General features: G+C 50.9%; 11 protein-coding genes across 11 annotated transcripts; 7 read left to right on the top strand and 4 right to left on the bottom strand.

Moving 5' to 3' along the window:
• Window positions 1-1,113: 1,113 nt before the first annotated feature.
• On the top strand, window positions 1,114-2,831 carry J4E82_006150 (uncharacterized protein; the record flags this gene model as incomplete). The annotated part of the gene is given in 5 exon segments (XM_051732408.1): window positions 1,114-1,117; window positions 1,136-1,569; window positions 1,618-1,778; window positions 1,831-2,167; window positions 2,220-2,831. 5 exon segments carry the CDS (start codon window positions 1,114-1,116, stop codon window positions 2,829-2,831), a joined length of 1,548 nt encoding a protein of 515 aa, XP_051587774.1.
• Window positions 2,832-5,361: 2,530 nt separating this feature from the next.
• Window positions 5,362-6,309, bottom strand: J4E82_006149 (uncharacterized protein; the record flags this gene model as incomplete). Its single annotated transcript, XM_051732407.1, has 3 exons — window positions 5,362-5,662; window positions 5,748-6,172; window positions 6,238-6,309. The coding sequence occupies 3 exons, from the start codon at window positions 6,307-6,309 to the stop codon at window positions 5,362-5,364; spliced, it is 798 nt and encodes a 265-aa protein (XP_051587773.1).
• A 799-nt stretch (window positions 6,310-7,108) lies between these two features.
• J4E82_006148 (uncharacterized protein) lies at window positions 7,109-9,029 on the top strand (the record flags this gene model as incomplete). The annotated part of the gene is made up of 6 exons (XM_051732406.1): window positions 7,109-7,243; window positions 7,300-7,443; window positions 7,543-7,590; window positions 7,644-7,941; window positions 8,012-8,808; window positions 8,874-9,029. The coding sequence occupies 6 exons, from the start codon at window positions 7,109-7,111 to the stop codon at window positions 9,027-9,029; spliced, it is 1,578 nt and encodes a 525-aa protein (XP_051587772.1).
• Window positions 9,030-9,404: 375 nt separating this feature from the next.
• Window positions 9,405-10,432, bottom strand: J4E82_006147 (uncharacterized protein; the record flags this gene model as incomplete). The annotated part of the gene is made up of 3 exons (XM_051732405.1): window positions 9,405-9,975; window positions 10,031-10,250; window positions 10,306-10,432. 3 exons carry the CDS (start codon window positions 10,430-10,432, stop codon window positions 9,405-9,407), a joined length of 918 nt encoding a protein of 305 aa, XP_051587771.1.
• Window positions 10,433-10,892: 460 nt separating this feature from the next.
• Window positions 10,893-15,099, top strand: J4E82_006146 (uncharacterized protein; the record flags this gene model as incomplete). Its single annotated transcript, XM_051732404.1, has 2 exons — window positions 10,893-11,204; window positions 11,254-15,099. 2 exons carry the CDS (start codon window positions 10,893-10,895, stop codon window positions 15,097-15,099), a joined length of 4,158 nt encoding a protein of 1,385 aa, XP_051587770.1.
• A 128-nt stretch (window positions 15,100-15,227) lies between these two features.
• J4E82_006145 (uncharacterized protein) lies at window positions 15,228-15,992 on the bottom strand (the record flags this gene model as incomplete). The annotated part of the gene is made up of 1 exon (XM_051732403.1): window positions 15,228-15,992. The coding sequence occupies one exon, from the start codon at window positions 15,990-15,992 to the stop codon at window positions 15,228-15,230; it is 765 nt and encodes a 254-aa protein (XP_051587769.1).
• Window positions 15,993-16,334: 342 nt separating this feature from the next.
• On the bottom strand, window positions 16,335-17,545 carry NCS2 (cytoplasmic tRNA 2-thiolation protein 2; the record flags this gene model as incomplete). The annotated part of the gene is made up of 2 exons (XM_051732402.1): window positions 16,335-17,388; window positions 17,439-17,545. The coding sequence occupies 2 exons, from the start codon at window positions 17,543-17,545 to the stop codon at window positions 16,335-16,337; spliced, it is 1,161 nt and encodes a 386-aa protein (XP_051587768.1).
• Window positions 17,546-17,880: 335 nt separating this feature from the next.
• On the top strand, window positions 17,881-19,741 carry J4E82_006143 (uncharacterized protein; the record flags this gene model as incomplete). The annotated part of the gene is made up of 4 exons (XM_051732401.1): window positions 17,881-17,984; window positions 18,045-18,219; window positions 18,271-19,353; window positions 19,403-19,741. 4 exons carry the CDS (start codon window positions 17,881-17,883, stop codon window positions 19,739-19,741), a joined length of 1,701 nt encoding a protein of 566 aa, XP_051587767.1.
• A 197-nt stretch (window positions 19,742-19,938) lies between these two features.
• On the top strand, window positions 19,939-21,270 carry J4E82_006142 (uncharacterized protein; the record flags this gene model as incomplete). The annotated part of the gene is made up of 1 exon (XM_051732400.1): window positions 19,939-21,270. One exon carries the CDS (start codon window positions 19,939-19,941, stop codon window positions 21,268-21,270), a length of 1,332 nt encoding a protein of 443 aa, XP_051587766.1.
• Window positions 21,271-21,613: 343 nt separating this feature from the next.
• On the top strand, window positions 21,614-22,828 carry J4E82_006141 (uncharacterized protein; the record flags this gene model as incomplete). Its single annotated transcript, XM_051732399.1, has 1 exon — window positions 21,614-22,828. The coding sequence occupies one exon, from the start codon at window positions 21,614-21,616 to the stop codon at window positions 22,826-22,828; it is 1,215 nt and encodes a 404-aa protein (XP_051587765.1).
• Window positions 22,829-23,296: 468 nt separating this feature from the next.
• J4E82_006140 (uncharacterized protein) lies at window positions 23,297-24,894 on the top strand (the record flags this gene model as incomplete). Its single annotated transcript, XM_051732398.1, has 2 exons — window positions 23,297-24,185; window positions 24,251-24,894. The coding sequence occupies 2 exons, from the start codon at window positions 23,297-23,299 to the stop codon at window positions 24,892-24,894; spliced, it is 1,533 nt and encodes a 510-aa protein (XP_051587764.1).
• Between the last annotated feature and the right edge of the window lie 177 nt (window positions 24,895-25,071).

Genomic DNA, 25,071 nt, shown 5'->3' with positions numbered 1-25,071 from the left:
GGTACATGTCGCTGCCCCACGATGGCGATGACGTCGGGCACCATACTGAATAGAGCCAAGGGCGATAGATCCACGGGTTCCCTACCTCGTCACATTCGACTTTCTCATCAACATCAACTTCTAACGACTTTCGAAGTGCGTTCGCCTAGGTTCGCAGCATGATCGGCGCGGTGTTAATGCAAGATACGTCACGCATTGGACACGCGATCATCACACATCTTGTCTTCGGCAGTTGACGCGAAACGCGTAGAGCTCTTTACCCACGCACGAACGCGCAAGCTATGCTGACAAAAGTTACAGGCTACCCTGAAATTATGAGGGTCTCCGTGATGTTTGTCAAGTATCTGCGCACTCCACTTACCGGCTGAGATGGACTGAACTCGTAACTTGGGGACAACTGTATCATTAATTCCGCGATCGAACACTCCGTACGTGCCACTGGATTCGCCTATCAAGCTCCAAGCTGCAATAAGATAAAGTGTCTTTAACACACCACAAGCTGGTGTGCTGCAAGTGGGTGGAAATGCTGGCCGCATTGCTTTTGACAGGATGTCGATGTTTCTAAAGTATCTTGCGGTGCTTAGCATGAGTCCACAAGCAACAAGCAGCGACTATGCTGTAAATATGCTCTTAGCCAAGTCCGATTACTATGTCCGGTACCCGATACCGTATTTTCGATTGTCCGTTGTGATTATCAACTGGTCTTTTGTATCGTCGGAAAGTTCCGACACACTGAAACATGCTGTGTTGGACATCGCGCTCGGCCAGGCCTGGTCATGCTTCGGCAGTCGCCCCATGTAAGGCGTTGATCAACAGGCATGGTTGGTATAGGGCTTTGTCCCGAGTGCTTCAGCGGGGTTTCGATAGTATCAGGCTACCCTTGATGCCTCTGATGTGGTGCCTGAGCGATGTGGTGATAAAAAGGTTGACCCAAAGGACTCCTCATCCAGAGCTGGCCTCATCATTCTACTGTCGCTTGCTATTCCCTGTACATTCTTCGTATTCTCTTCTTGAACGCAGCGCGTTCGACAAGACTGCCGGCAGTCTGTTACAATCTTTCGACTCTTATTGCTATTCTTACTCCTTCACACAAGCGATCATATTGTTACCAAGATGGGTTTCGGTATTCTGGAAGATCGCCACATGGCCGCACCTCCGGGTACGTCTACTATCAACGAGTCTGGGCCTTCTCTAGACTCTAAGATAGACTCGAGCGAACTCAAACGCGATGGCGACATTATTCTGCAGCCACAACCTTCAAGCAGCCCGAATGACCCGCTCAATTGGTCACCTAGAAGGAAAGAGTGTATAATGATTCTTCTCGCTTTTAGTTCAGGTGTCACTACATCCCTTGGACCGATGGTGACGCCTGCGCTTCCCCTCATTGCTATGAAATACAAGGTCAACATCGACATGGTAGCGAGTCTTGTCATCGGATTCCTTGCCTTCTGGATCGGGTTCACTACATTCTTCACAGCTGCTGGAGCCAATATCTGGGGCAAGCGTCCATTCTTCATCATATCCACCGTGATCCTTCTTGCAACAAATGTCTGGGGTTTTTTCACAAGGGTGCGTACTAGAAGACGAGCTAGATCGTTCTCCATTGACAAGTAGTAGTCCTTCATCTCTCTCGCTGTCATGCGAGTTGTTCAGGGTATCGCCTCAGCACCTCTCGAGACACTTGTTACCTCCACAGTCTCCGATATGTACTTCGTGCACCAACGCGGTACACGTATCGCAGTCTGGGGCTGTATGCTGGCTTCTGGCGTTCTTCTTGGGTATGTATATCTGTATCTCGTTCCTTGAGTGAATGTACTGATCCATAACCAGACAAACAATCGCCGGTGCCATCATCCAGAACATCTCTTTCGAAGCGACTTTTGGTATCTCCGCTTTGATATTTATCCCCATCTTGTTCGGCATGTACTTCTTCGTCGTTGAGACCACTTACTATGGCCCCCGGCCTACCATGGACAAGCTCGGAGTTGATGAGAAACACAAGTCTGTTTTCGAGCTCGAAGACGACAGGGAGCCTTATAGAAGCCAGCTGGCAATTTTCCGTGGCCGCTTATCACAAGAGTCGTTCTGGAAGAACGCCTGGAAGCCAGTGCCACTTATTGCTTTCCCGGCAGTACTCTTCAGTACAATCGTTTACGGATCTTACTTTGTATGTCAAGTTTTCAGATTGCTCGCAAAGCATGTACTGATTCTGTTCTCAGACCTGGCTGCTTACTATCTCCGTCCTCTCCGTCAATATCTTCTCTGCACCACCGTACTCGCTGAACCCGGCACAAGTCGGTCTTACTAACCTGCCTCTCCTTGTCGTCGCACTGATCGGCTCACCTCTCTCTGGCTGGACAGCCGACGCCCTTGCCAAATTCATGGCACGTCGCAATCACGGCGTTTTCGAACCGGAATTTCGTCTGACGCTTATGATCCCCGCGACCATCTTCGCTACCATTGGCTTTCTGGGCTTCGGCATGAGCGTCTCAGCTGGCTATCCCATTGTCTGGCCCTTGGTCTTCATGTCCATCCACTCGCTTTCCGTACCGTTCGCCTCAACAGCCAGTCTGACCTATGTAATCGATTGCCATCCCAAAGACGCGAACCAGGCTTTTGTGACAATCAATTTTACAAAAGCAGTGTTTACTTTCATTGCGACAACATATGCTAACGGCATCATGGCGAATATTGGGCCTCGCGCCGTCTTCGACGGAATCACCGTTATCAATCTGGGGATCTGCGCGCTTACCATTCCAGCGTACATATTCGGAAAGAGGTTTAGAAGTTTGGTTGCGCGAAGCTCGTTTGGTAAGAAGCTATCAGGCTAGAGGTTGGGAGGCGTGAGTCATTACTATGACGACGGAGACATGGCTCTGAAGAGATGGCTATGCAAGGCGCATATTTATGGATACCCACAGTCGTTATAGGCTTGAAAATTACATTCGCGATGAGTTACGATATGAAGGCTAAGCTCCATACCACCTGGGCATGTTAAGCCATGATGAGTCGATCAAAGAACAAGACAGGTGATGAGGATACGTGTCGAGACCTGAGAGATTCATGGTGTACTTCCACCTAGTGTGTATCAAAGAGAGCTACACGCTGTAATGACAAAACAACAGTAGATGAATATCTTGAATTGAAGGAGACTCGTGGGTATCGTTGATCTATAACAATGGGCATCACCCTGTGGCGCCCAAAACGCCGTTTACGACTTTTGCAGTACTTTTCGCAACCATCTCAGATATCTCCTGTCGCGAACGGATGCGCACAAACTGCGTCGCATGATGTTCTAGCACGAAATTTCTGCCTCTAAGATGCCTCTAAATAACATCGCTGTCTTCCTCGTCGCGCAACTGACAACCGGTGTCATAATGCGCGGCACACACCCCTCCGGTCAGGTTTCAGCAAACTTCATCTGCATGATGCATGCGAAGCTGGCATCTCAGCGAATGCGCTGAGCTTGACTTGGTGATTCGTAGATATGGTGCACTAGCACAGCCTTTGTTTACCCGGAAAGGACAATACATTGATGCGCATCAGTTTGTCACTCTCCGTGCACTGCCTTGAGCCTCTCTAGCACTGGGTCTTTGCGATAACATCTGCGCCATGGACTGTGAAGCATTCGAGGAGGAGGTCGTGTATCGCGGGCTCAACGGTGACGTTAGACTGGCTCTCCTCGATGTCGAAATGGTGATGGGCGATGGCGTAGATGCAGCGTTCTTAAGGAAAACACGCGCAGGTGGGAATTGGCTGACTGGCGGCATTGTGGTTGTGTAGGTAAAGTTGTTGGTTGACTTGTTCGTATAGTATCGACTGTTAGACGACGAATATAGGTGGTGACAGTATTAGGGTGTTAGAAGCGAGGCTTGTTGATCGATGTCGATGATATAGTAGTAAGACGTAGAGTTATACGGTCTTTGATGCCTCCTTCTAGTTGATGGATCGTCCGTTAAAAGCCTCATTACCAGCAGCTGCCGACCATCTTATATCCCTCACCCAGCCCAATTTGACTCACCTTGCTAGACCCAAACTAAGCCTCTACCCTCGGAGTCACAAGCAAGTCGCCCAACCCACCCATCCACGCAACCATCTAGCGCGCGTGCCCCAAACTCCGCCCGCGCCATGACATGTGAAGCCTTTTCCGTTTCGAGCCAAGATCACCCCACGACATCGTGAGCATCACGTCTTGCACATGCGGATCCGGACCCCATCGGCGGATAATTCTCGTTGGACAGAGACAAATACGATCAAGGCAGTCTAAACGTTATGCACGCGATCGTGGGTTACTCCACGCCCAGTAGCTCCCGTTACCCCGGATGGTTTTCCGTGTGCGACTACTGTGCAACAGTCACTGCGAGCCGACCCTCCACTCCAAACGACCGGAAAAGCAAAAAAGGAAAAGGCCCGAGATTCGCAGTCGCATGCACATGTTGTGCATGTACCTGTAGCTTACGCACCTACACATGTCGAGCAGCAGCCAAGGCGCCCAGGTGTGTGGTGGCAGTTGATGCGTGTTTGAACTTCGTATGGTAATGGTGTGCGTGCTTGTTTGGAGACGGAAGGCTGCGACACGTCATGCACGCAGCCTAAAGTGCGGGGTGGGCTTCCGCTGGGCTCTTGTAAAACAATGTGCTAGGTTGAATGGCTTCTAGTAGGCTTCCACCCAGAGTCTCGTGAACTTCAGCCTAAGACGGAGGATATGATGCAAGGTAGATCTCCGAGGTCGGGGAAATATCTATCTATCTCGATACGAGAGATGCTATTATGAGCTGAGTAAGTTCTCAAATTACATGCAGGACACATGCGACGAGATCGCGATGCGGGGCAGCTGTTAGATCACAAACAGGCTGAGCGAACGGTGTGGGATCTGCTCTACAACATTCCTTTTGCGCCTTGCACTAGCGTGGAGATAGAGAGGCGTAGGTCACGGCGCAATACATGTGTACTGCGGATGCAACTGCAGAGCAATGCATATGAGAAGCGAGTGTTGCGTCCGCGGGTATGAGGGCGCGAGAGTTACCTGTGAGCTCAGCGTCTCGTCATTCTTGCGGTGTAGCAGGTGTTTTGCTGGCTGCATCCACGACGCATGCTGAAGTGTATGGTGAACGATTCGATGTCAGAAGAATAGTGACATTTCTTTTTCCTAGTATACAAGATCGGCCAACTTTTAGACGTCGCAATATAGTACATCCAAATCGTTATCCAAGCCTCCTGCGTACAACACAGTGACGTATCTTCCAACGTCCAACTGCGTTCGAGTCTAGGATATGCAAGCATACCCACATCCCGCGCATGCTAACATGTTGTTCATATTACCCAGTTGTCCCAACAGATTTGACCTTGAACTCAGGGTGTCTAAGCTCGGGGCTTCGCACCGCTGCGGACGCGCTTGGCTTCTGGGCGCTGGAGGTGGGAGGCGGGGATCCAGCTCTCATCGTAGGCCTTTGCACCTGAAGTAACAGCGGGGCCATCAGCGCCGACGACAGCAACCTGGTCGGCGGGATCGACCTTCTTGCTCTGGCCTGAGGACATCTTAGCGCGCTCGCCACCCTTGCCGCGGCCCTTCTTCTGGGGAAAGAAGGTAGAGATCCAGGTGTTGTAGACAAAGTAGACAGTTCCACCGAACGCGCCGAGGAGAACGAGGTATAGGAAGATACTGGAGCAAAGAAGTAAGTACACGTTCTGAAAATAACAGGGCGCTCCACGAGCGTGCGCAGGGTAAAGGGTGCCTTGGTACATACATCTGAGGGTCAAAGAAGCTGGTAGGTGCCTCAACAATGCTGACAGTCTCGTTGTAGACCGGAACGGTGATGAGGTTATTCTTGCTATCCTTCAGCACAGTCACGAGCTGAAGACGAAGGTTCTGAGGGTGCATTTCTGTCGTGAAGCTGTAAGGAATTGTCTCGTTGGCGCCAGCAGGAATTTGGATCGAGTAGCGCTGGCGGGTGAGGTTGCGAAGGATCTGGGATTGTCCTGCAACTTCCTGGATCAGCGAGCCACCGACAATGGTGACGCCGACAGGAGCGGGCTCATTGTTGACCACGGACAGACGCGCCTGCGTGGGCTGGCCGTTGATGAGCTTGACGCCAAAGATCTCAGACTGGGGGAAGGACACGGAGACGGCGACATTGAGGTTGGGAGTTTGAGGCTCGTCGACTGCTTGCTTCTCAGCCTGAGAGTACAACTGTTAGCCATCTGATGTCATGCTGCGTCAGGAAGTTCCGAGCTTACTGCGGGCTCAGCAACGGTGCCGAGAGCTCGTAGGGAGAGCAAGAGTAGAGATGAAAACTTCCAATTGACCATGATGAAGGCGAACCAAGACGATGAGATGGGAGAAGAAGAGGAGAGAGGGCGTGTGGGAACAGATGGGGTAATTCGAACGTGGCTTCTGGGAAGTGACGTCCGGGCGCAGCTTCCTCTTGGCGTCGGAGCACGGAACCAGGGCCGCGGCAATGCGAACCTATTCTCCAGGGACGCCTCGCCTTCACCACCTCACGCGACAGTCTGATGTTGCCAACTCCCTGTGTGCTGCATCTTGTTGCGTACTGCTATTTGTATGACCATGATCTATTGCTTCACTGCTCTCCCTGGCCGCCTCTCCCAATATAGACTCGTCCAATTCTACGCGCTGGGTCGTGTTACACATGGCATGGCATCCACGCCGCAATTGTGGCTCGTTCAATTACAAAGGCAGCAGCGACCATTCATCTGCAGCTTGATATGCTTATTTGCTCTGATCGCATATACGCCGCTCCGCGTCGAGTAGCCTCCCGCCGGCATTGCCCATTGCACCTGTTTGCATTGCACTATAAAATGGCAGACTGACATTTTCTCTCGTCTTCATTGCCTCAGGTCATCGTACAGTAACTCACCGTCACCAACGGTTGCCTATTTGAGCCTGGCACTTTCCCTGTGAACCCTGGAAGGAGCGCTCAACTGTTCCCACAACCTCTTCTTTCTCACTCTAATTCCTCTCCTCTCGCCCATTATACGCGAGAGCCTCCATCAGCTCTGCCCTACAAAGCTTTCGCTCAATCCGGTGCCTTTCTTCTGAGCACTCACCTGTCGCTATTAGCTCAAGTTTGCCCGCTTGCGTTCCGAGATGCCGCCTTCGCTCAATGGCCATGGGCCTGCTAGCCCTGCTTCATTTGGCTTCTCAGACGCTGACCTAACAGCCTTCACCAGGCGTTTCGAGCATTTTCAACAGTTTGAAGAGGAAAAGACGCAGTTTTTGGCAGTAGGTTTGACAGGAAATACGTCTGTCCACCCGAGGTGAACTGACTCACCCTAAAGGAGATTGTTACTCGTTACGAATACATTTATCAGCAGTACCAGGCATTAGCAATCGAACGCGAACGCGACCGCGTATGGGTTACTGCATGGAAAAACGAGAAGGTGCAGTACGAAAAGAAGCACAATCACATGCTGCGAGAGATGGTAATTCCACCCCAATACACATCCTCGACAACGACTCCAGCAGCAAGCGAGGCAACTGGCTACTTGAGTTTGGAGAAGAAGCTGAAACTAAGTACCTAGTCCGATAACCCATTCGTCACAGTACTCATTGACGGCGATGGCATGATTGTAGGGCTCTTCGGCCTGCGCTTTGATGACGGGTTTGCTAACCAAAAGCCTAGTTTTGTGACAAATATCTTGGTGACGGTGAACAAGGTGGCCGTCGCGCTGCTTTAGATCTCTCCGCTGCCGTCCAGGAATACGTTGACAACGACTGTAACGATATCCCCTACGGAGCCCGTATCGTCTGCCGCATCTATGCGAACGTGCGGGGCCTCGGCGACGTGCTTGTACGCAAAGGAGTCTACCAAGATCCCTCGGAGTTTGAAAAGTTTGTGCGCGGCTTTACACGGGGCAAAACGCTGTTTGACTTCATCGATGTTGGCGCGGGAAAAGACCGTGCTGACGAAAAGATCATAGGTGAGAGACTCCGAAGTTGCTGCTCTCAATAAATCTTAGCAAAACCTCCAGCCCATACTAACCTTCGCAGAATCATGCAAGCTATACAGCCATGACTATCATTGCCGTCGGATTCTCTTCGGTTGCTCGCACGACAACGGTTACGCGCGGATGCTAGAGGAATGCTCTGATCGTCCTGAGCTGGTCAATAAGATCATTCTTCTTGAAGGCGTCCCGTTTGAGAAGGAGCTCGTGAATTTGCCATATGACACGAAGAAATTTCCTGGGATCTTCCGCGATACAAAGATCGTGTTTTGGGGGGCTCCTATATATAGTGGCGGTCTTCCACCAGCATTTGTTCCTGCCCGCAGGGTCGATTCGAATGACAGCTCGAAGGCATCTGTATCATCGACAGGCCTCCCTAGCCGGTTCCCATCTCCAGCAAAATCTCCAGTCATGGATAGCCCTCTGCCGAGCCGGGCTACGATGATGGGACTGCCTAGAACGCCATCAACATCGACACTGGCCTCGGACGGCATGGTTGCAGCAACCAAGCCAGTGCTGCCGATGAATTGGGCTGCCAAGGTCGCTGCTTCACCGCCTCCTGTCAACCACTCGTCTCCCACATACAAGCCGGCTAATCGCGAGGAAGTCATCGCTCGCAATCGCGCCGGTCAACGAATCGACCCACCATGTAAGGACTACGACAAGATCGAAGTGGACCGCGTCAAGAAGATAAAGATGTGCAACGTCCATTTCCTCCGGAACGAGTGCCCTTACGAAAAGAACTGCACGCACCTCCACGCCTACAAGCCCACTGAAAGCGAGGTGGCTACCCTCCGTCTCGTCGCTCGCATGGCACCTTGCAGCAACGGTAGCGGTTGCCAGGTAAGTTGGGGCTGTACAAAATGCATGTGAGATATGCAACTGACCTTGTGTTTTCACCTCTACAGGATATTAGGTGTATCTATGGCCACTGTTGCCCGGCGCCCCACAAAACCCATCATATCAAGGGCACGAAGAACTGCATTTTCGGCGACTCGTGCAAGTTCCCGATTGAGCTGCACGACATCGACACCAACGTGGTCAAGACGCTGGTTATTCGCTAGGATGAGCATGGTAAGATTCGATGTCTGGGGGACAGAATGATGAAATCGAATTGTCGTAGATAAGCACGCAAACGGGAGATACGTAGCAGAAGTTCGGATCTAGGAATATCTCATGGGATTCGGTAGACTAGGAAACCATGATTATGCTAACTGACACGTACGTTCAACGACCCTACAAGTGTGAGATCTGAAGTGTGTTTTTTACGATATGGTTCTGAAAAGCACAATCTGGGGGGGTTAGAACGCCCAATGCACATGTACAAGTGTCAAGAGACACTCGTAGAGGCGTCGATTGCATATTGCACATTGGCATTTACCAATACGACAAGGATCTAGTCTCTAGATGTATCTTAGAAGATGAGCACAAGTACATGCTCATTCCCTCTTCCAGTCCTCAAACTCCTCATTCAGGTGTTGTTTCAGCGCTGTAAACTTGTTCTTGAAGTTCTTAGAACATCGCCAGCACTTCATATCCCAGCTGGGCCAGTCACCAGGTGCAAACCTCTCGCTTCCTTCCTCTAGTGGAAACTCGTCTAATCGAACAAGGAAACTAGAATTGAAGCTCAAGTAGTGCTTCTTATGTTTCATCCAGTCTGAATGCATGTCTCGACTGAAGATATGAATGTGCAGGTGATTCATCGAGGGATGGGTGTGCACGCCTACGACGATGTCTTTTGACCAGTCCCGACCGGGTGGGAGGAGGGAAGCTTGTTCTTCCACTGGTGGTGGGTTGCGAGAGCACATCATTTCTTCCAGAGCCTCGTTGTAGGGTTTGTCCGTGGTGCTAACGTCGCCATACTGACGTCGGAGTTCGTAGGCAGCGAGATCCTTGAGTCGGATGACGCGTTTCTCTACTTCGGCAAGGAAGGCGGCGTCTGTGGACAGCGCGTGGAGAGGATGTTGATCGTAATATTTGGGTTTTCGTGGAATGAGTAGGAGGTGTACACTGAGATACTGTCAGCGCACTGGTTGCTTTGGCCTTGTACTGCATGGATACTCACCTCGCTTTTGGGTACTTGTCTGTTATCACGACAAAGTCCTCATCGTACTCTAGTACTTTGTTCTCCGGGTTGGTCTCGGGACTCTCGATGTATACGCCCAATCCATTCCGCGGGTCCCAGCGCTTGACTGTCTTCGTAGCCTTCTCTACAAGGCCTGGACCGTCTGCGGCGGGTATGGTAGGTGGCTTTGGTTTTTTCGTCTGTGACATAAGTTCTGTAACTGCACCGTGAGTTAAGGTTGCGCTATGGGTTGAAAAACATGGGGTACGATGTACATGCATTGGGGCGCTTCGACGAGCCGGGAGCGACTGCAGGTTGAGGTTGGTTCGGCGTCTCAGCGCCTGCTATCTCTTCCTTTGTCATTGCATCGTGGGTATGCTTCGCGGCAGCCTGGTTGGTCATTGCTGACCCGATGCGACTTCTCAGAGTGTGCGAGGATCTGATGTGCTTATATCGAACTTGTATGCAAGGAACGCGAAACACGAAGGCCGAATTGAAGCCCGAAGCGAGTTGGCGCATCGATACCGACGAGTGAGCGCAACGTGACGATGACGATGAGGCTCTGATGCGATGGTCCAAGCGTACCGAGGCATCCCTGCAATCATCGGAATTTCGGATTGCGCATCGCATTCGAGGGAAAGGTCCAAGAGCTCACGATGGCTATCATTACAGCTTCTGTTTTCGCGGTTGAATACCCCAAAGAGTGGTGGATTATCACACATAGTGGCTAAGCCCTTTTATTACAGACGGCGCCCTTTTCACCGCCCACAGGCAAAACGGATAATCCAATCTTTACCCTTCCGAGTCCAGCATACCTCTATGGACGCTGAGGGATCTGGTCGCTTTATACATATCGTGAGAGATGCCAAAGAACGCCCATCCACCCCGTGGCAAGCCTGCCAAGAAGACTGTACCTCCTGAGGAAGACACATCGTTCATCGTCTTTGGGGACGGCAAAGCCAAGAAGAAGAAGGGGGAGAGTTCTGGGGGTGATGCTGGCCAGAACGAAGGCAAGGGCAAAGGAAAGGCTGCTGCTGGAGCCGCCGAAGATGGACCAAAGAAGCCGGATACGAGGACTTTGATCGCAGGCGCATCGTGGACAGGAAAGCTCCCAGTCAATCTGCTGTCGGAACATTTTCAGAAGCAGCAGTGGAGCAAACCTGACTACCGTATCGTGAGTTGCGGTGTCAAATTAGTAGCAGGGCATCACTGATATTCGGCAGCGCAAAGATGGTGACCAGCATTTCGCGTATGCTGTGGTACTGTCCAAGATGAATCAGAAGACACGGGAGACGACCACCCTACCACCCATCAAAATCCCCTCCGAACTCGAGGAACAGGCTCACCAGCCTACCGCCGTTGAAGCCCGCAACTTTGCCGCGGCCTATACCCTCTTTCGAGTTGCAAGCGCGAAGAACCTCCACATGATGCTCCCCCCAACGTACAAAGATCTTTGGAAGGGACAGTTCATGGACCTCAAAAAGAGGGACGAGCAGGAGGGAAAGGGATGGATGTATGAGGCAGACCCCTTCTTCGGATTCACAGAGCGGGAGAAGGCGAAGGAGGCAGCGACGAAGGCGCGTGAGAAGAGACAGAAGCAACAGGCAGAGTCGCAGAAGGCCCATAACCAACAGCCTGGTGCGGCCATGCCAAACTCCAACGGCCCGACCCCCAGCAGGAACCTGCTGAAGGGATGGGAGAGGGTACCCAAGATTGAGTTGGGTAAGAGGACGCGAAAAGAAGCAGAGCGTTTGATCCGCCGGGACGCACTGTGGAACCCGAACGGTATCGAGATGGACACGTCTATCAAAAATCGACTAGTCGACGAGATAGAGGAGCTTGGCTTCCGAAGGAGTCATGTCCAAGAAGCTGCCGATATCTGCAAAGACCGAGAAGAGATCATCGAGTGGCTCCTCATCCATGTGCCTGAGGATGACCTGCCATCGTGGTCATTACCAGAAGGCTATGTGGCTGGCGTCAGCATGGCTAGCTCCAATCTCAAGCGTGAAGGTGCTGTAAAACGCCTTGCTGCTGCCGGATATTCTGCAGATCTCTGCGAGGAGGCTTACGACAGCCAAGGCAGCGATGAAAGGAAAGCTGCAGCTTTGCTACAAGCCCGTCTGCTGCGACCGGACGAGGAGGACAGCATTATCGCACAGGATCTGGCTGATCTTTCGATGACGGATGGTGATCCTGATATGTCCCCCGAAGACGATCCCTGGGAAGTGGAAATGTCATCTCTTGAAGCCATATACGACCGTCTGTTCTCACGTCCTGCTCCAGAATCATGTCGAATCGAGCTAGATGTTAAGCAACAGGGAAAGAGGCTCATACTGCAGGTCAGGAAGCCTTTCGGTCCTTACCCCGCCGTTGTCCCTATCATTACTTTTGAAGCGGCCATTCCAGCTTACATCCGCTTGAGCATCATCCGACAAGCGCTGTTACACGCCGAGGCCAACTTCGTTGGTATGCCCATGATTTACGATATCGTAGATTGGATCCAATCGAACGCTGGGGATATCTTCCAGAACCCAGGGAAACTGACCGATGTATCATCTGGCCTTGCGGCAGCAGATCATTCGTCGGAACAGCAAAGCCAGAAGAGAAGAGCAAAAGGCAGGCCCAGAAAGCCCATAGACTGGACACCCAAAACACCTACTAGTCAAAAGCTGCTGTCTGACTGGCAGGCCAAGCAGAATTCTCCAGTTCAGCAAAAGATGATGAAAGCTCGACAGTCACTCCCAGCTTGGAGGTTGAGAGATGACATCGTACGAACGGTCAATGATTGCAACGTCACTATTATCTCAGGTGAAACTGGATCAGGAAAATCGACTCAATCCGTGCAGTTCGTCCTCGATGACTTGATTCAACGACAACTCGGTGCTGTTGCGAATATAATCTGTACTCAACCACGCAGAATATCTGCGCTTGGTCTTGCCGATCGTGTGGCTGATGAGCGATGCTCTCAGGTTGGAGATGAGATTGGTTACACTATTCGTGGAGAGTCTAAACAGAAGCCTGGAGTCACCAAGATCACATTCGTCACAACTGGTGTTCTCCTGAGGCGCCTCCAAACGTCGGGCGGCAATGCCGACGATGTTATTGCTGCACTAGCCGATGTTAGCCATGTTGTTGTTGACGAGGTACATGAGCGCAGTTTGGATACTGATTTCTTACTCGTTTTACTACGTCAGATCTTGCGAAAGCGGAAAGATCTCAAAGTCATCTTGATGAGCGCTACTCTCGATGCTGCTGTGTTTGAAGCGTACTTTAAGGAGGTCGGGCCGGTGGGCCGTGTTGAGATCGAAGGCCGCACCCACCCTGTGACTGACTACTACGTCGACGACGTTGTGCATTTCACTGGATTCAAGGGGTATGGAACAGGGGATGAAGAGGCCATCGACGACAAGTCTTTTTCTGCAAACCTCCGGAGTATTGGCTTTGGTATCAACTACGACCTCATTGCGGAAACTGTTCGTCACATTGATCGTCAGCTCGGTGATAAGGATGGAGGCATTCTCATCTTCCTTCCTGGTACCATGGAGATTGATCGCACACTTCAAGCGCTCAGTCAGTTCGCAAACCTCCACGCATTGCCTCTACATGCGTCACTCATGCCTGTTGAGCAAAAGCGTGTCTTCCCTCCCGCTCCCCACGGCAAACGTAAAGTTATCGCATGTACCAACGTCGCAGAAACGTCGATTACGATTGAGGATATCGTTGCCGTTATCGATACGGGTAGGGTCAAGGAGACGAGCTACGACCCACAAAACAACATGGTTCGCCTAGCCGAAACCTGGGCTTCCAGGGCGGCATGCAAACAGCGGCGAGGTCGAGCAGGCCGTGTCCGAGCAGGTGACTGCTATAAGCTGTATACACGTAATGCCGAAGCCAAGATGATGGAGCGGCCAGACCCTGAGATTCGACGTGTACCACTCGAGCAGATGTGTCTATCTATCAAGGCGATGGGTGTTCAGGATGTCTCAAGCTTCCTTGCTTCAGCGCTCACACCACCAGAAAGCACAGCGGTGGAGGGTGCAATCCGATTACTCTCACAGATGGGTGCGATTACCGACGACGAACTGACCGCTCTTGGTCGCCACATGTCCATGATCCCGGCGGATCTTCGTCTGGGCAAGCTTCTTGTTTACGGCGCAACGTTCGGTTGTCTCGAAGCTGTGTTGACCATCGCGGCTGTCCTGACCGCTCGCAGTCCGTTTATATCACCACGAGAGCGAGACCAGGAGACCCGAAACGAGTTCGACCGCCTACGCGCATCTTTCTCAAACAACCAAGGAGACTTGCTTGTAGATCTTCGAGCTTACGAACAATGGGCTGCATTGCGCAGTAAAGGCATGTCAACACGAGACCTTCGTTTCTGGTGTCAAGACAACCGCCTCTCTCCTCAGACCATGTTCGATATCGCTTCCAATCGCACGCAGTACCTTTCGTCTCTCAAAGAAATCTCCTTTATCCCAACGCACTACTCTTCTCTCAATCCTTCCACACATGGGTCATACAACAAGCACAACGCCAATGACGCACTCCTCCGTGCGCTCATCGCTGGGTCTTTCAACCCACAAATCGCACGCATCCAACTTCCCGACAAAAAGTTCGCCGCTGGAATTGCTGGTGCCGTAGAACTTGACCCCTCAGCCCGCGAGATCAAATACTTCAATCAGGAAAACGGACGTGTCTTTGTTCATCCTTCCTCCACGCTATTCGCCAGTCAGACATTCCCACATAATGCGAGTTTCGTTGCGTACTTCAATAAGATGGCTACAAGTAAAGTTTTCATAAGAGATATCACGCCTTTCAATGCATACAGCTTGTTGTTATTTGCTGGTGAGATCAAGGTTGATACTCTTGGACGCGGACTGGTGGTAGATGAATGGATACGGTTGAGAGGGTGGGCTAGGATCGGAGTGCTGGTTAGTAGGTTGAGGGGTATGTTGGATAACGTGCTTGAGGGTATGGTGAAAGAACCTGGGAAGGGCGTCAGTGGAAAACAAAGCGAAGTCATTGACATTGTTCGATGGATGGTTGAGCGGGATGGATTAGATGCTTAGACGACCTGCTTAGCTTTAGATGAAATTGGTATAACGTGCAGTCTGCCTTGATTCGTTGGCAAAGACGGACATGATAATGGAGCAAGCTTTCTCCGCTAGCCATAGCCTATGCTGGGTGCCACACAACCTCAGTCCGCGCCGGTCTTCTTTGTGCCATCCAAAACATGCGCCTCCATTGTTCCTTCTGGCCACAATGTCGGTCCTGCAGCCGTATAGTTCGTAATCCTACTCCAAAACTCTGGTATCAGCACGCCCGTTGAATTCCACTGGTATCCACCCGGAAATTTGATCGTCGGGCCCGGAACACCCACACCACTGCCCACGACATTGATCTGCGCACAAGCAATATAGAATTGGTAGTTATCTGGTTTATGTGCTGCATGGAGCGCGAGACCTTCGGCGCGGAGCAGATATTCGCCTGATGGTGTTTCAGAAGGAAGCTTGAAGTTGAACGTTCGCGCGTTGTGGGTTGCCCATTTGAGGATGCCGTCGCTGGCGCCGTAGCTCGAGTTCAAAGAATAGGTCAAGCTGTAGATCTTTGTCCAGTCGCCTGAGCCATCGTACTCAGCGGCAGGGCCTGGCGCTCTAGATAGGTAAATCTGTTGTGGCCCAGGGTGGCCGAAAGTATCCTTGACCGCGAAGCCTAGCATATCGCCAGCAGCAACGGTGTAGGTTTTGGTGTTGATTGCAACACCGGATTCTGCACCGGAGTTGCAGCGCATATATATGGAATTAACGTCTTGAAGAGGGTAGTTGGAATTGTTGGTTTTGCGAACGTATTCATATGGTGAGCCAATGATCTCGCCATTAACGATTATACGGTCGTAGTTCCAGTGTGCGAGACATGTCGATGCGCTTAGCAAAGGACAAACTATCAAATTGGAGAGCTTCATTGCGATTGTTGTGTTGAACATAGAACAGCTATCTGTGGCTCTCTTATACTGTGTACTTGGACATCTGGTCATGAGGCTCGGGAATCGTTGTACCGACATAGATGAGTATAGATAGTGTTTTCGGTCAAGATCCGGGAATATGTGTCGATCTCCAGGATAATGCCAGGTTATTGATTGTTTTGCCGGTAGTGCTCGAGCGCGTAGATTGATGTTGGCCTAGAGAGCAAATGAACATAGAAAGACCATTCTGCATAAATCCTTCAAGCTTCGTGCAAGGGTCTATCAGAGTAGGCGATGGTTCGCAATGCTGATGAAAAATGATTGCAAATTTCAGCGATGCGCTCAATTACTGATCGTACTCATTGTGGCTTTAGGCAACGACCTTGTGCAGCCATAGCAGATGTCTCTTCTGGCATGTGTAGACTCGAAGTCATCCCCATCTTGCTGATCACCACCCCAGCCATGGATGCCAAATCGACCGCCAGGTACAGGCATACTACACAGGCTGCATTTTGGGTCTGAAAGTGCATCGGGTCGAGCCTCAAGCTTGCTTGTTGTGCGTACGACATTTGCAACGATACTTGGAAAGTTCTCCTCGACCGATTCGAAGTACTGCGTCATGAGATCGTCAATAGTGGTATTCTTTGAGCTTGTCGATGCTTGGGTGGCTCCTGATGAGGTCTCATGAACAAGTGATGATAGACCAGGATCGGCCATGTTGATGTAAGATACTAGCTCTTTCTTTAGGACATCTCGAAGCGGGTAATGGAAGTTGAGATCAAATGGCGACGATCCGTCGGAGACTTGCCAAGGCAGAGAGAAACCTCTGCCCTTCGCGGTCTCAGCAAGTGTCTTTTGAGCGAGTCTGGTGGTGCTGTCACCCCAGAGAACACTTTCGCAACCAGTCGATTTGGCATATTCTACGATCAGCCTTGTTCGAAGGGTAGACAACACGTCTGCACGAGCAGTTGCCGATGTGAGCGAATTAATCATGCGAACGAAATGCTCCTCAGGGCTCCAGCCTACGGTTTCCTCGGTCCGTGGCACCAGAGACCGGATTGAGGCATCGTCTGGGACCATGCGAAATACATCGTGCAACGGCAGTGAGGCATAGTGATGGTCCGGGTATTGTTCGCGAGCCTTGTCGAGCAGCTGAGCAGCCTGCACTTTCTGCTCCGGATCTTCGATGTATATCGCGCTGATCTCAAATCCGGTCCGGCCAGTCTTGCTCTTTTGCGTCTTTAGATGCAGATCCAGTATATGAAGGAGAGTTATAGATGAGACGCCGAACGACAGGGGTACTAGAATCCTACGTTGCTGCTCGGCTCCAAAATTCACACGAAACGACTCCAAGCGCTTGATGCATTTTGTATGCACATAGCGGGCAAAACAGTCACTGCACAAATTTAGCAAATTCTTCTTCCCCTCTAGGTGGCGTAGACTGACTGGCAAAGTGGCTCAGAGCGCACAACGAGGACGGAAATATTGTCTTTGCATCGCCTGCAAGGCTCATCAGAGGTGCCAGCCATGTGTTTGCCTGGCATGATGTGCATGTGTCTTGTTTTTTTTGGGGGGGGGGGTTATTGGTGAAAGGGCTTGGTAGGGCTGACTGGTCGGCTGTTTCGGTGATGGTTGCCCATTGAAGGCTCCAAGGCTGCGCCACATTCTAGGAAGCGCGCTAAGAGCTACCGGGAAGGCGGACTCGTAGGTGACGAACGCGCAAGCTAAACATCGACAACTAAACACGACCCTACACCCATGACCCGTCTTGGACCAGGAATTGACGGAAAGACACTATCGCCGACTCGACTCGAACCGCATCCCTCCGCCTGAAGCGCTGTAAACCCCCAGCCGTCAGCTCCGCCAGCTGGCCTCACATCGCGGCAAGATGAAGGCACGGCTGCGCAACCTCGCTCTACTGCTGTTAACTACTGTGACAGCAGTAGCAGCGATGGACGTGACGCTGTCTGATAAGGAGACCCAAAAATGCAGGTATGAGGAAAATGCCGGGCCATGAGTTACACATGGACAGCATGCTGATCCAAAGTCCAGTGGCATGTACAGCAAGAAGTCGTGGGGAGGCAAGGTCGACCCCTTCATACTTGTTAAATTCATAAAAGATCCGAAGAAGAACGAAGGAATCAAGGACCAGACTGTCAGTGTCGTGGTCTGGGAATGGAAAGACACTTTGCTTCTGGGCGCACCTTCCGATTTGCCCGTGAACGATGTATGTGGGCCTTGCATGGTATCTGGATGATCCAACTGACAAGTTTCTCAGGAAAACCGCCATTACATTTGCGACGACGAATCGATCAAATTAAACCTCTGCAACGGCACACATAAAGGCGAATGGGTACTCGCGGAAGACGTCGAGAACCTCTGGCAAATGCCTATCAGGACCGAAGCTATCGACCTGAACGACCCGAAAGCAATCAAGTACCCGATCTCCACCGCAGAGACCAAAGTACCAATCAAAACTGGCTATTACTGTGTGGCTGCGAATGCGCAAGACAAGCAATTGCAATTCGAGGCTATCGTGACTTTTCGGAACGCTTATGGAGAGCTGCAAGCCGCCCAGATCGCAAAGCTGCCTTTTTACGGCGGAATCACCATTGTGTATTTTGTTGTGTTGGCATTCTGGGGCTTCCTCTACTTCCAGAACCGTCACGATATTCTTGCCGTCCAAAACTACATCACTGCTATCCTAGTATTTCTGGTCATCGAGATGCTGATGACTTGGGGCTATTACGACTACCAGAACCGCCACGGTAACAACGTCGGCACCAAGGCACTCATGATTGTCGTCGCCGTACTCAACGCTTTCCGTAACTCCTTCTCCTTCTTCCTGCTCCTGATCGTATGTATGGGATATGGCGTCGTCAAGCCTTCCCTCGGCAAGACAATGACGGTCGTCCGCTGGCTTGCTGTAGCACACTTCGTCTTTGGCGTAATTTATGCTGTAGCCTCACTTACTGTTCGTCCCGATGACGCCGGACCTCTAGTTCTGTTGGTCATCCTCCCACTCTCAGCCACACTTACGGCGTTTTACATCTGGACCCTGAACTCGCTCAACCTTACGATGAAGGATTTGATGGAGCGAAAGCAGCACGTCAAAGCTACCATGTATAAGAGGTTATGGTGGTGCATTTTGACGAGCATTATTGTCATTTTCGGTTTCTTCTTCATCAACAGCTTCACCTTCGCCGGAGCTTCGACCCCCGACTTTGCTCCGACACACTGGCAAACACGATGGTTCGTGCTTGACGGCTGGCTAAATCTTGTCTACTTGGCGGATGTGTGTTTTGTTGCGTACATGTGGAGGCCAACAGCCAACAACCGGAGATTTGCCATGAGTGATGAGGTACGTTCATACAACTATACCATTTATACATTCTTACTGACGACTCTAGATTGCCCAAGATGATGAAGGTTTCGAGATCGCATCCCTCAGAGATTCTCTTGATGAAGAGGAAAGAGGCTCAGATCAGCCTCCATCCTACGACCCAGCGCAGAGGTCAAACAACAACGCGCGCGATGTGTCGCCATTGCCGGCACCACAAGCACAGAAGCCCATTGTTCCTCCCAGGGAGAGTCTTGATGGCGATACCATCTTCGCTGTAGGCGAGGACGACAAGTGGAGTAGTGACGAAAGTGACGAGAGTGACGAGAGTGACGACGAGTCAGGGCCGGCGAGCCCAAAAGAGGGCAATAGCGAGCGTTCAAGGTTAACGGGTCGTAAGAACGACTAGTTCTTGGCTTGACGCGACCATACTTCGAATTATTGAGCAGCGGCGTTGAATGTCCGAGAACGCTTTTCAAATCGATAGCGTGTGCTCATATTCTGTCTTGTAGATTAGGCGTTTCTAGCGTTCTGAATAGTGATTTTAGTTCGAGGAGTCAGATCTGGCATATTCGATCACCTCTTAGTCTAGTCTTAACTCCGCAAATGCCGCATGCCGTCAGAGCTCTTTCTTGTCCATCACGTCCCTCATCTCACACCGAGAACCTGGTCACCATCATGGCTGCCTTATCGCTGGGTGCATCACGAAAGACGCCCAAATATATATGCGATGCTTGCAGGACGAATTTGCGCTGTCTGCCCAGACCCGCCGCCGACGCGCACCGAACATTTAGCACCGCGTCGTCTTCAAACGACAGAATCTCAACGCGACCGATAGCCCCTTCGTTCTTTCGCAATCGAGCCGACATTCGACCATCAGCCATTAGGAATGCTCGTGAAATATCTTCGGGACGCCCTTACTCGATAGAGGCTTCTCCGCAAGCTGCTGGCTCGAACTTCGCAGCGCTTCCGCATCGCCGCCTTATCTCCCTTACTGGCCCCCATACTGTGAAGTTTCTGCAAGGGCTCATTACGAATAAAGTCGACGAAAGCCGACAATCGCCCTTCTACGCAGCCTTTCTCGATGCGCGCGGCAGAGTGTTGTGGGATGTGTTTGTCTGGGTGTGGCCAAAGTTGGTGCAGGAGAAGGAGCCTTGGGCATGCTACATTGAAGTTGATGAGAGTGAATTCGAGTCTCTGAAAAAGCATCTAAAGAGGCACAAACTCCGGAGCAAGGTGCAGATTTCGGATGTGAGTGCAGATGAGATAGGCGTGTGGGCGGCCTGGGGCTCAGAAGCCGGGCAACGCAGATCAGAAAGTATAATCGCCGAAATGAGCGATCCACGCTGCCCAGATATGCGTCGTTATCTCGCGAGCGCAAATACAACAACGGTAATAGAGGGAGCCGAGCCAGTGGACGTACGAGAATACCACCTCCAACGCTACAGGAATGGCATACCCGAAGGACCACAAGAGATAGCAAGAGAGAGCGCATTGCCAATGGAGTGCAATATTGATCTCTCGCATGGTATAGACTTCAAGAAAGGTTGTTACGTTGGCCAGGAACTTACCATTCGCACAAAACACACCGGCATCGTCCGGAAGCGCATCTTGCCTGTCCATATCGACAACCCCGGCAAAACAGCTGCCCTACCGGAACATGGGACTGACATTAAGCAGCTAGATGAAAACGGACATATCAAGAAGGGGCGTGCAGCAGGCAAGTTCATCAGAGGCATTGGAGATGTGGGTCTAGCACTGTGTCGATTGGAAAACATGACTAGTATGAAAATCAGTGCTGAGGGAGGGACGTGGAAACCTGGTATGGAGTTTGGGTGTGAGACGAATGATGGGATTGTCAAGTTAAATCCCATTTTGCACGATTGGTTCGTGCAAAGGGAGAGGGAGCTTTGGGACAAGAATAGGTTGAGGCTGTAGAGATATGATGAATCGCAGCATGTTCACCATTTTATGTCCCGTGTAAATACCTGTTTGTATTTGGATTCATCGTTGAAATATGCCGTGCAAGTTCTGGTCTTGACCGGCACGCTTTGTTTGCAATAGCCCGTAAGCCTACCCGTGGATGGTGGGGCTGTGCAATTGTGGCTTGGCCCGTGTAGCCTGGAAAACGTCACCTGGCTGTTCCATGCCGTATCTTTACTATACCCTGACCACACCCGTAATCATAATTTCTGACCTTCCTCCGCTGTACTTCCAATGTTCTTTTGCCTATAGTTCCTCTTTCGCAGCCAACGTGTTTGTATCTTAATAACTAGTTGATATGGTCGCCACACTACCCTCAAGCTCATCCAAGCACCACTTCTCCATTTCAAGCATCATCTCAAAATTTCGGGTAAGGAAAACGACGGGCAACGACAAGAACGGTGCGCAATCAGTGCAAGATGCACCACTAGAAGCGCGGCCGCCACTGAAGCCGGGAATGTTACCCTTAGTCCTACCAGAGCATCAACAAACTCTATCGAGACTCGGTTGGACCACTGTCACTTTTCCAAACTGTTTGTCAGCACAATCATCCCCAGACTTGAACGAGCCCCATGCGCCAGAGCCTGGATCTCATCCTCTTCAGACTGCCTACGAGCAGCTATTCGCAGCAAGTCAAGCTTTCTTCAACCAGCCCGATAAGGAAAAGCAGCAATGGAAGCACAAACTTAGGTCTGAAGAGGGCTGGTCCAAGATCCCAGGAGAAAAGGAATTCATCACTTTGAGAACCCTGGAGTATTGCCCGGAAGTCTTAAGAGAGCCTGCTGAGAGATATTGGGATCTCATCGGACAACACTGCAAAAACACGTTGGGCAGAATCTCGACGTCCCTGGGATTGCCAGACGGCGAAGATGAGGGACTGAAGCAATACGTAGGACCCTGTGGTTTATTTCAAGATTCAGATAAGAAGAAAACAGCGACGATGTTGCGTTTATTTCGATATGAAGGATGGGAAGCGAAGGTCGTCGCTGAACCGCATGCTGATCTAGGACTACTAAGTGTGGTGGTGGGGGATGTGCCTGGCCTGGAGGTCTGGGATGGAGCCGACTGGTTCGCTGTAGAGAAAGTAGTCGAGGGTTCTGGGAGAAAAGGAGCTACTATGCTTGCTGGACGGCAACTCGAACGACTCTCCAATGGAAGATATCCTGCTGGTGGCCATCGCGTCGTAGCTTATGGATCCATGGAACCTCCAACAAGCCCCACCCAATCTGCTCCGCAGCCTTCTTCCACTAATTGCGCTTCTGTCGATGACAAAAGATACCGGTTTTCGATTGTCTTCGTTCTCCGTGCTCATGAACCTACTATTATCAAATCCGATTCCCTAGAGACTGAAGTCACCGGCAAATGGGCTGAACCTATGAACGGCATTACTGCTGGTAAATTTTACGAGAAGATTCGAAGCCAGCATTTCAATATCAACATCGACATGGACGAGAGGGAGAAGCAAAGGAACAAGCTAAACAACATCAAAGGAGGGAGGAAAGACGAGAGATGAAAGCCTGTGAAAGAAGGCGAGTTGAGCAGTGATTGAATTAGTTCTATCGTATTTTAGACATGATTGCATAACTTTTGACAGAATCAATCCATACAATCATACATGTCGCTGCAAGGAGAGGAGCTAATCAGATTTGGCCTAGTATCCTCATTTGAACACCGAACCTTGTCCACCTTGCTTTATGCACATACACCACTAATATTATCACTGAATCGCGCTGCATGAGGCGATGCGCGAATCAATCCATCGTTCATTGTAGCACTGGTATCAGCTGAAGTGCGCAGTATGACGCATACCTAGGTAGGTTTAAGGCCAGCTGTAGGCTCAGCCTCCTGTCATCTTGTGGTGGGGTCGAAATCGAAATCGAGAACCTCATCTCCACAACTCGTCAATACCAGTCCAAGTCTTTGGAGATCTGGCAAAATCCTCAGGCGGCCCAACAATATTCGCCTGATACGCAGTTCCATCATGATCTTTATCGACACTAAGACCCTGGCTCTGCATGTTCGAGATTATGCTGATCCAGATCAACGGTATGCCATCTTGTCGCACGTATGGGGTCCTACCAAGGACGAGTTGACTTATGAAGAGATGCATGTTGCTCCGCAAGACCGTCCAAAATCCACGCTCGCAAAGCCAGGGTACCGGAAGATCATCGAGACCTGCAGGATAGCTTCTTCACCTCGGTACAGACTGCCATATGTATGGTGCGATACTTGCTGCATCAACAAGTCTAGCAGTGCAGAGCTTAGCGAAGCAATCAACTCTATGTTCAGATACTACAAAGAAGCTCGGGTGTGCTTCGCCTATCTCTTCGACGTCACTGAAAGCGATTACTCCTTCATCTCATCAAAATGGTTTTCTCGCGGCTGGACACTACAGGAACTCATTGCGCCGAGGGATGTCGTCTTCTACAACCAAGAATGGGAGTTTCGAGGTACGAAATCGAGCCTGGCTACCCAGATTACGGAGATCACAGGAATTCCTGACAAGATCCTCAAGCAAGAGATGGAGCTGAGCGAGGTGCCTGTTGCTCAGCGCTTCTCGTGGGCAGCTGAGCGCAAGACCACCCGGGACGAAGACATGGCATACAGCCTCCTTGGTATATTCGATATTAACATGGCAATGCTGTATGGAGAAGGGTCAAAAGCATTCATCCGCTTGCAAGAACAGATACTCAGCCAATGTGCTGATGACTCGATCTTCCTGTGGAATGACCAATTCTCGGATCAGGAGCTGACAGGTCTCCTTGCTCCTTCTCCGAAAAGTTTTCGACAAATGCGATCAATCACACCTGAGCCGACAGTACGTCCGCGGGACTTTTACCTTACAAATCGTGGCATCCGTCTCAAGCTGGGTAAGAGATGTCCCTGCACGAATTGCATGTGAGACATGTACTGACCCCGTACATGCATCTTCTAGGTCTCGCATGGGACAACGATACCGGACTTGCTATATTACCAGTAAAGCACTCCCTCGGTACCGTGGGCAAACCTGTTGGTGTATACCTCAGGCGAGTGGGGCCGGATTTATTTGTTCGCGCGCAGCCTCAAAAGTGCCCCTCGGTGAAGACCGAAGTGGTGTACACTGAGTTCACTGCAGTCAAATCGTTGACAACTACGCAAGCCGCGACTATCATGGACAAAGTCATGCGAGTAATTAAGCCTGCGAGTGTCCGTGTCAACCGAGTAGAACCCAATGGCCTTTGGGATCCATCCGCAAAGTGGCTGCACGCAACGCACACTGGCGCCATCATCGGCTATATGGAGTTCAAATCCGATGCATATCCTGTCTTCGCATTTGTGTTCTTCTTCAGGAACGGCCATTGGTCAGCTACCGTGGTCGTTGGTGATCGGTGGACTGCTAGACGGAAGGACTTTTACAGACACTACCATGTCAATCTTCATGAGCTCTGGTATTTCGACACAATGGGCGATTCTAGGATGGAAAAGATCGACAGAATTAAACCTGACTCCCATGTTTTGACACTGCATATGCGAGTTGCAAGGGGTACTGCACGACCCCACCTGGAGATAAGGGAAGTAGATAGGAAAGAGGGCTCATGATGAAGTCCCGATAGTTTCTGAGTGTGGAGAGCGATAGGAATTCACATTATGTCATAGATCAATCAGACAATACAACACAATCGGAAATGGACAGGCATGTAAGTAGTTACATGAGAATACAAAAGTCTTATATGGGTTTGAGTTACAAATATCTACAAGAATGAATGAAGAATGCTG

This window comes from Alternaria postmessia (assembly GCF_024291825.1).
Source record: "Alternaria postmessia strain BMP 2775 chromosome Unknown scaffold_35, whole genome shotgun sequence".
Lineage (NCBI taxonomy): Eukaryota > Fungi > Ascomycota > Dothideomycetes > Pleosporales > Pleosporaceae > Alternaria > Alternaria postmessia.
Note: the sequence above shows the minus strand (reverse complement) of the source record. Positions and strands in the feature narration are given on the sequence as shown.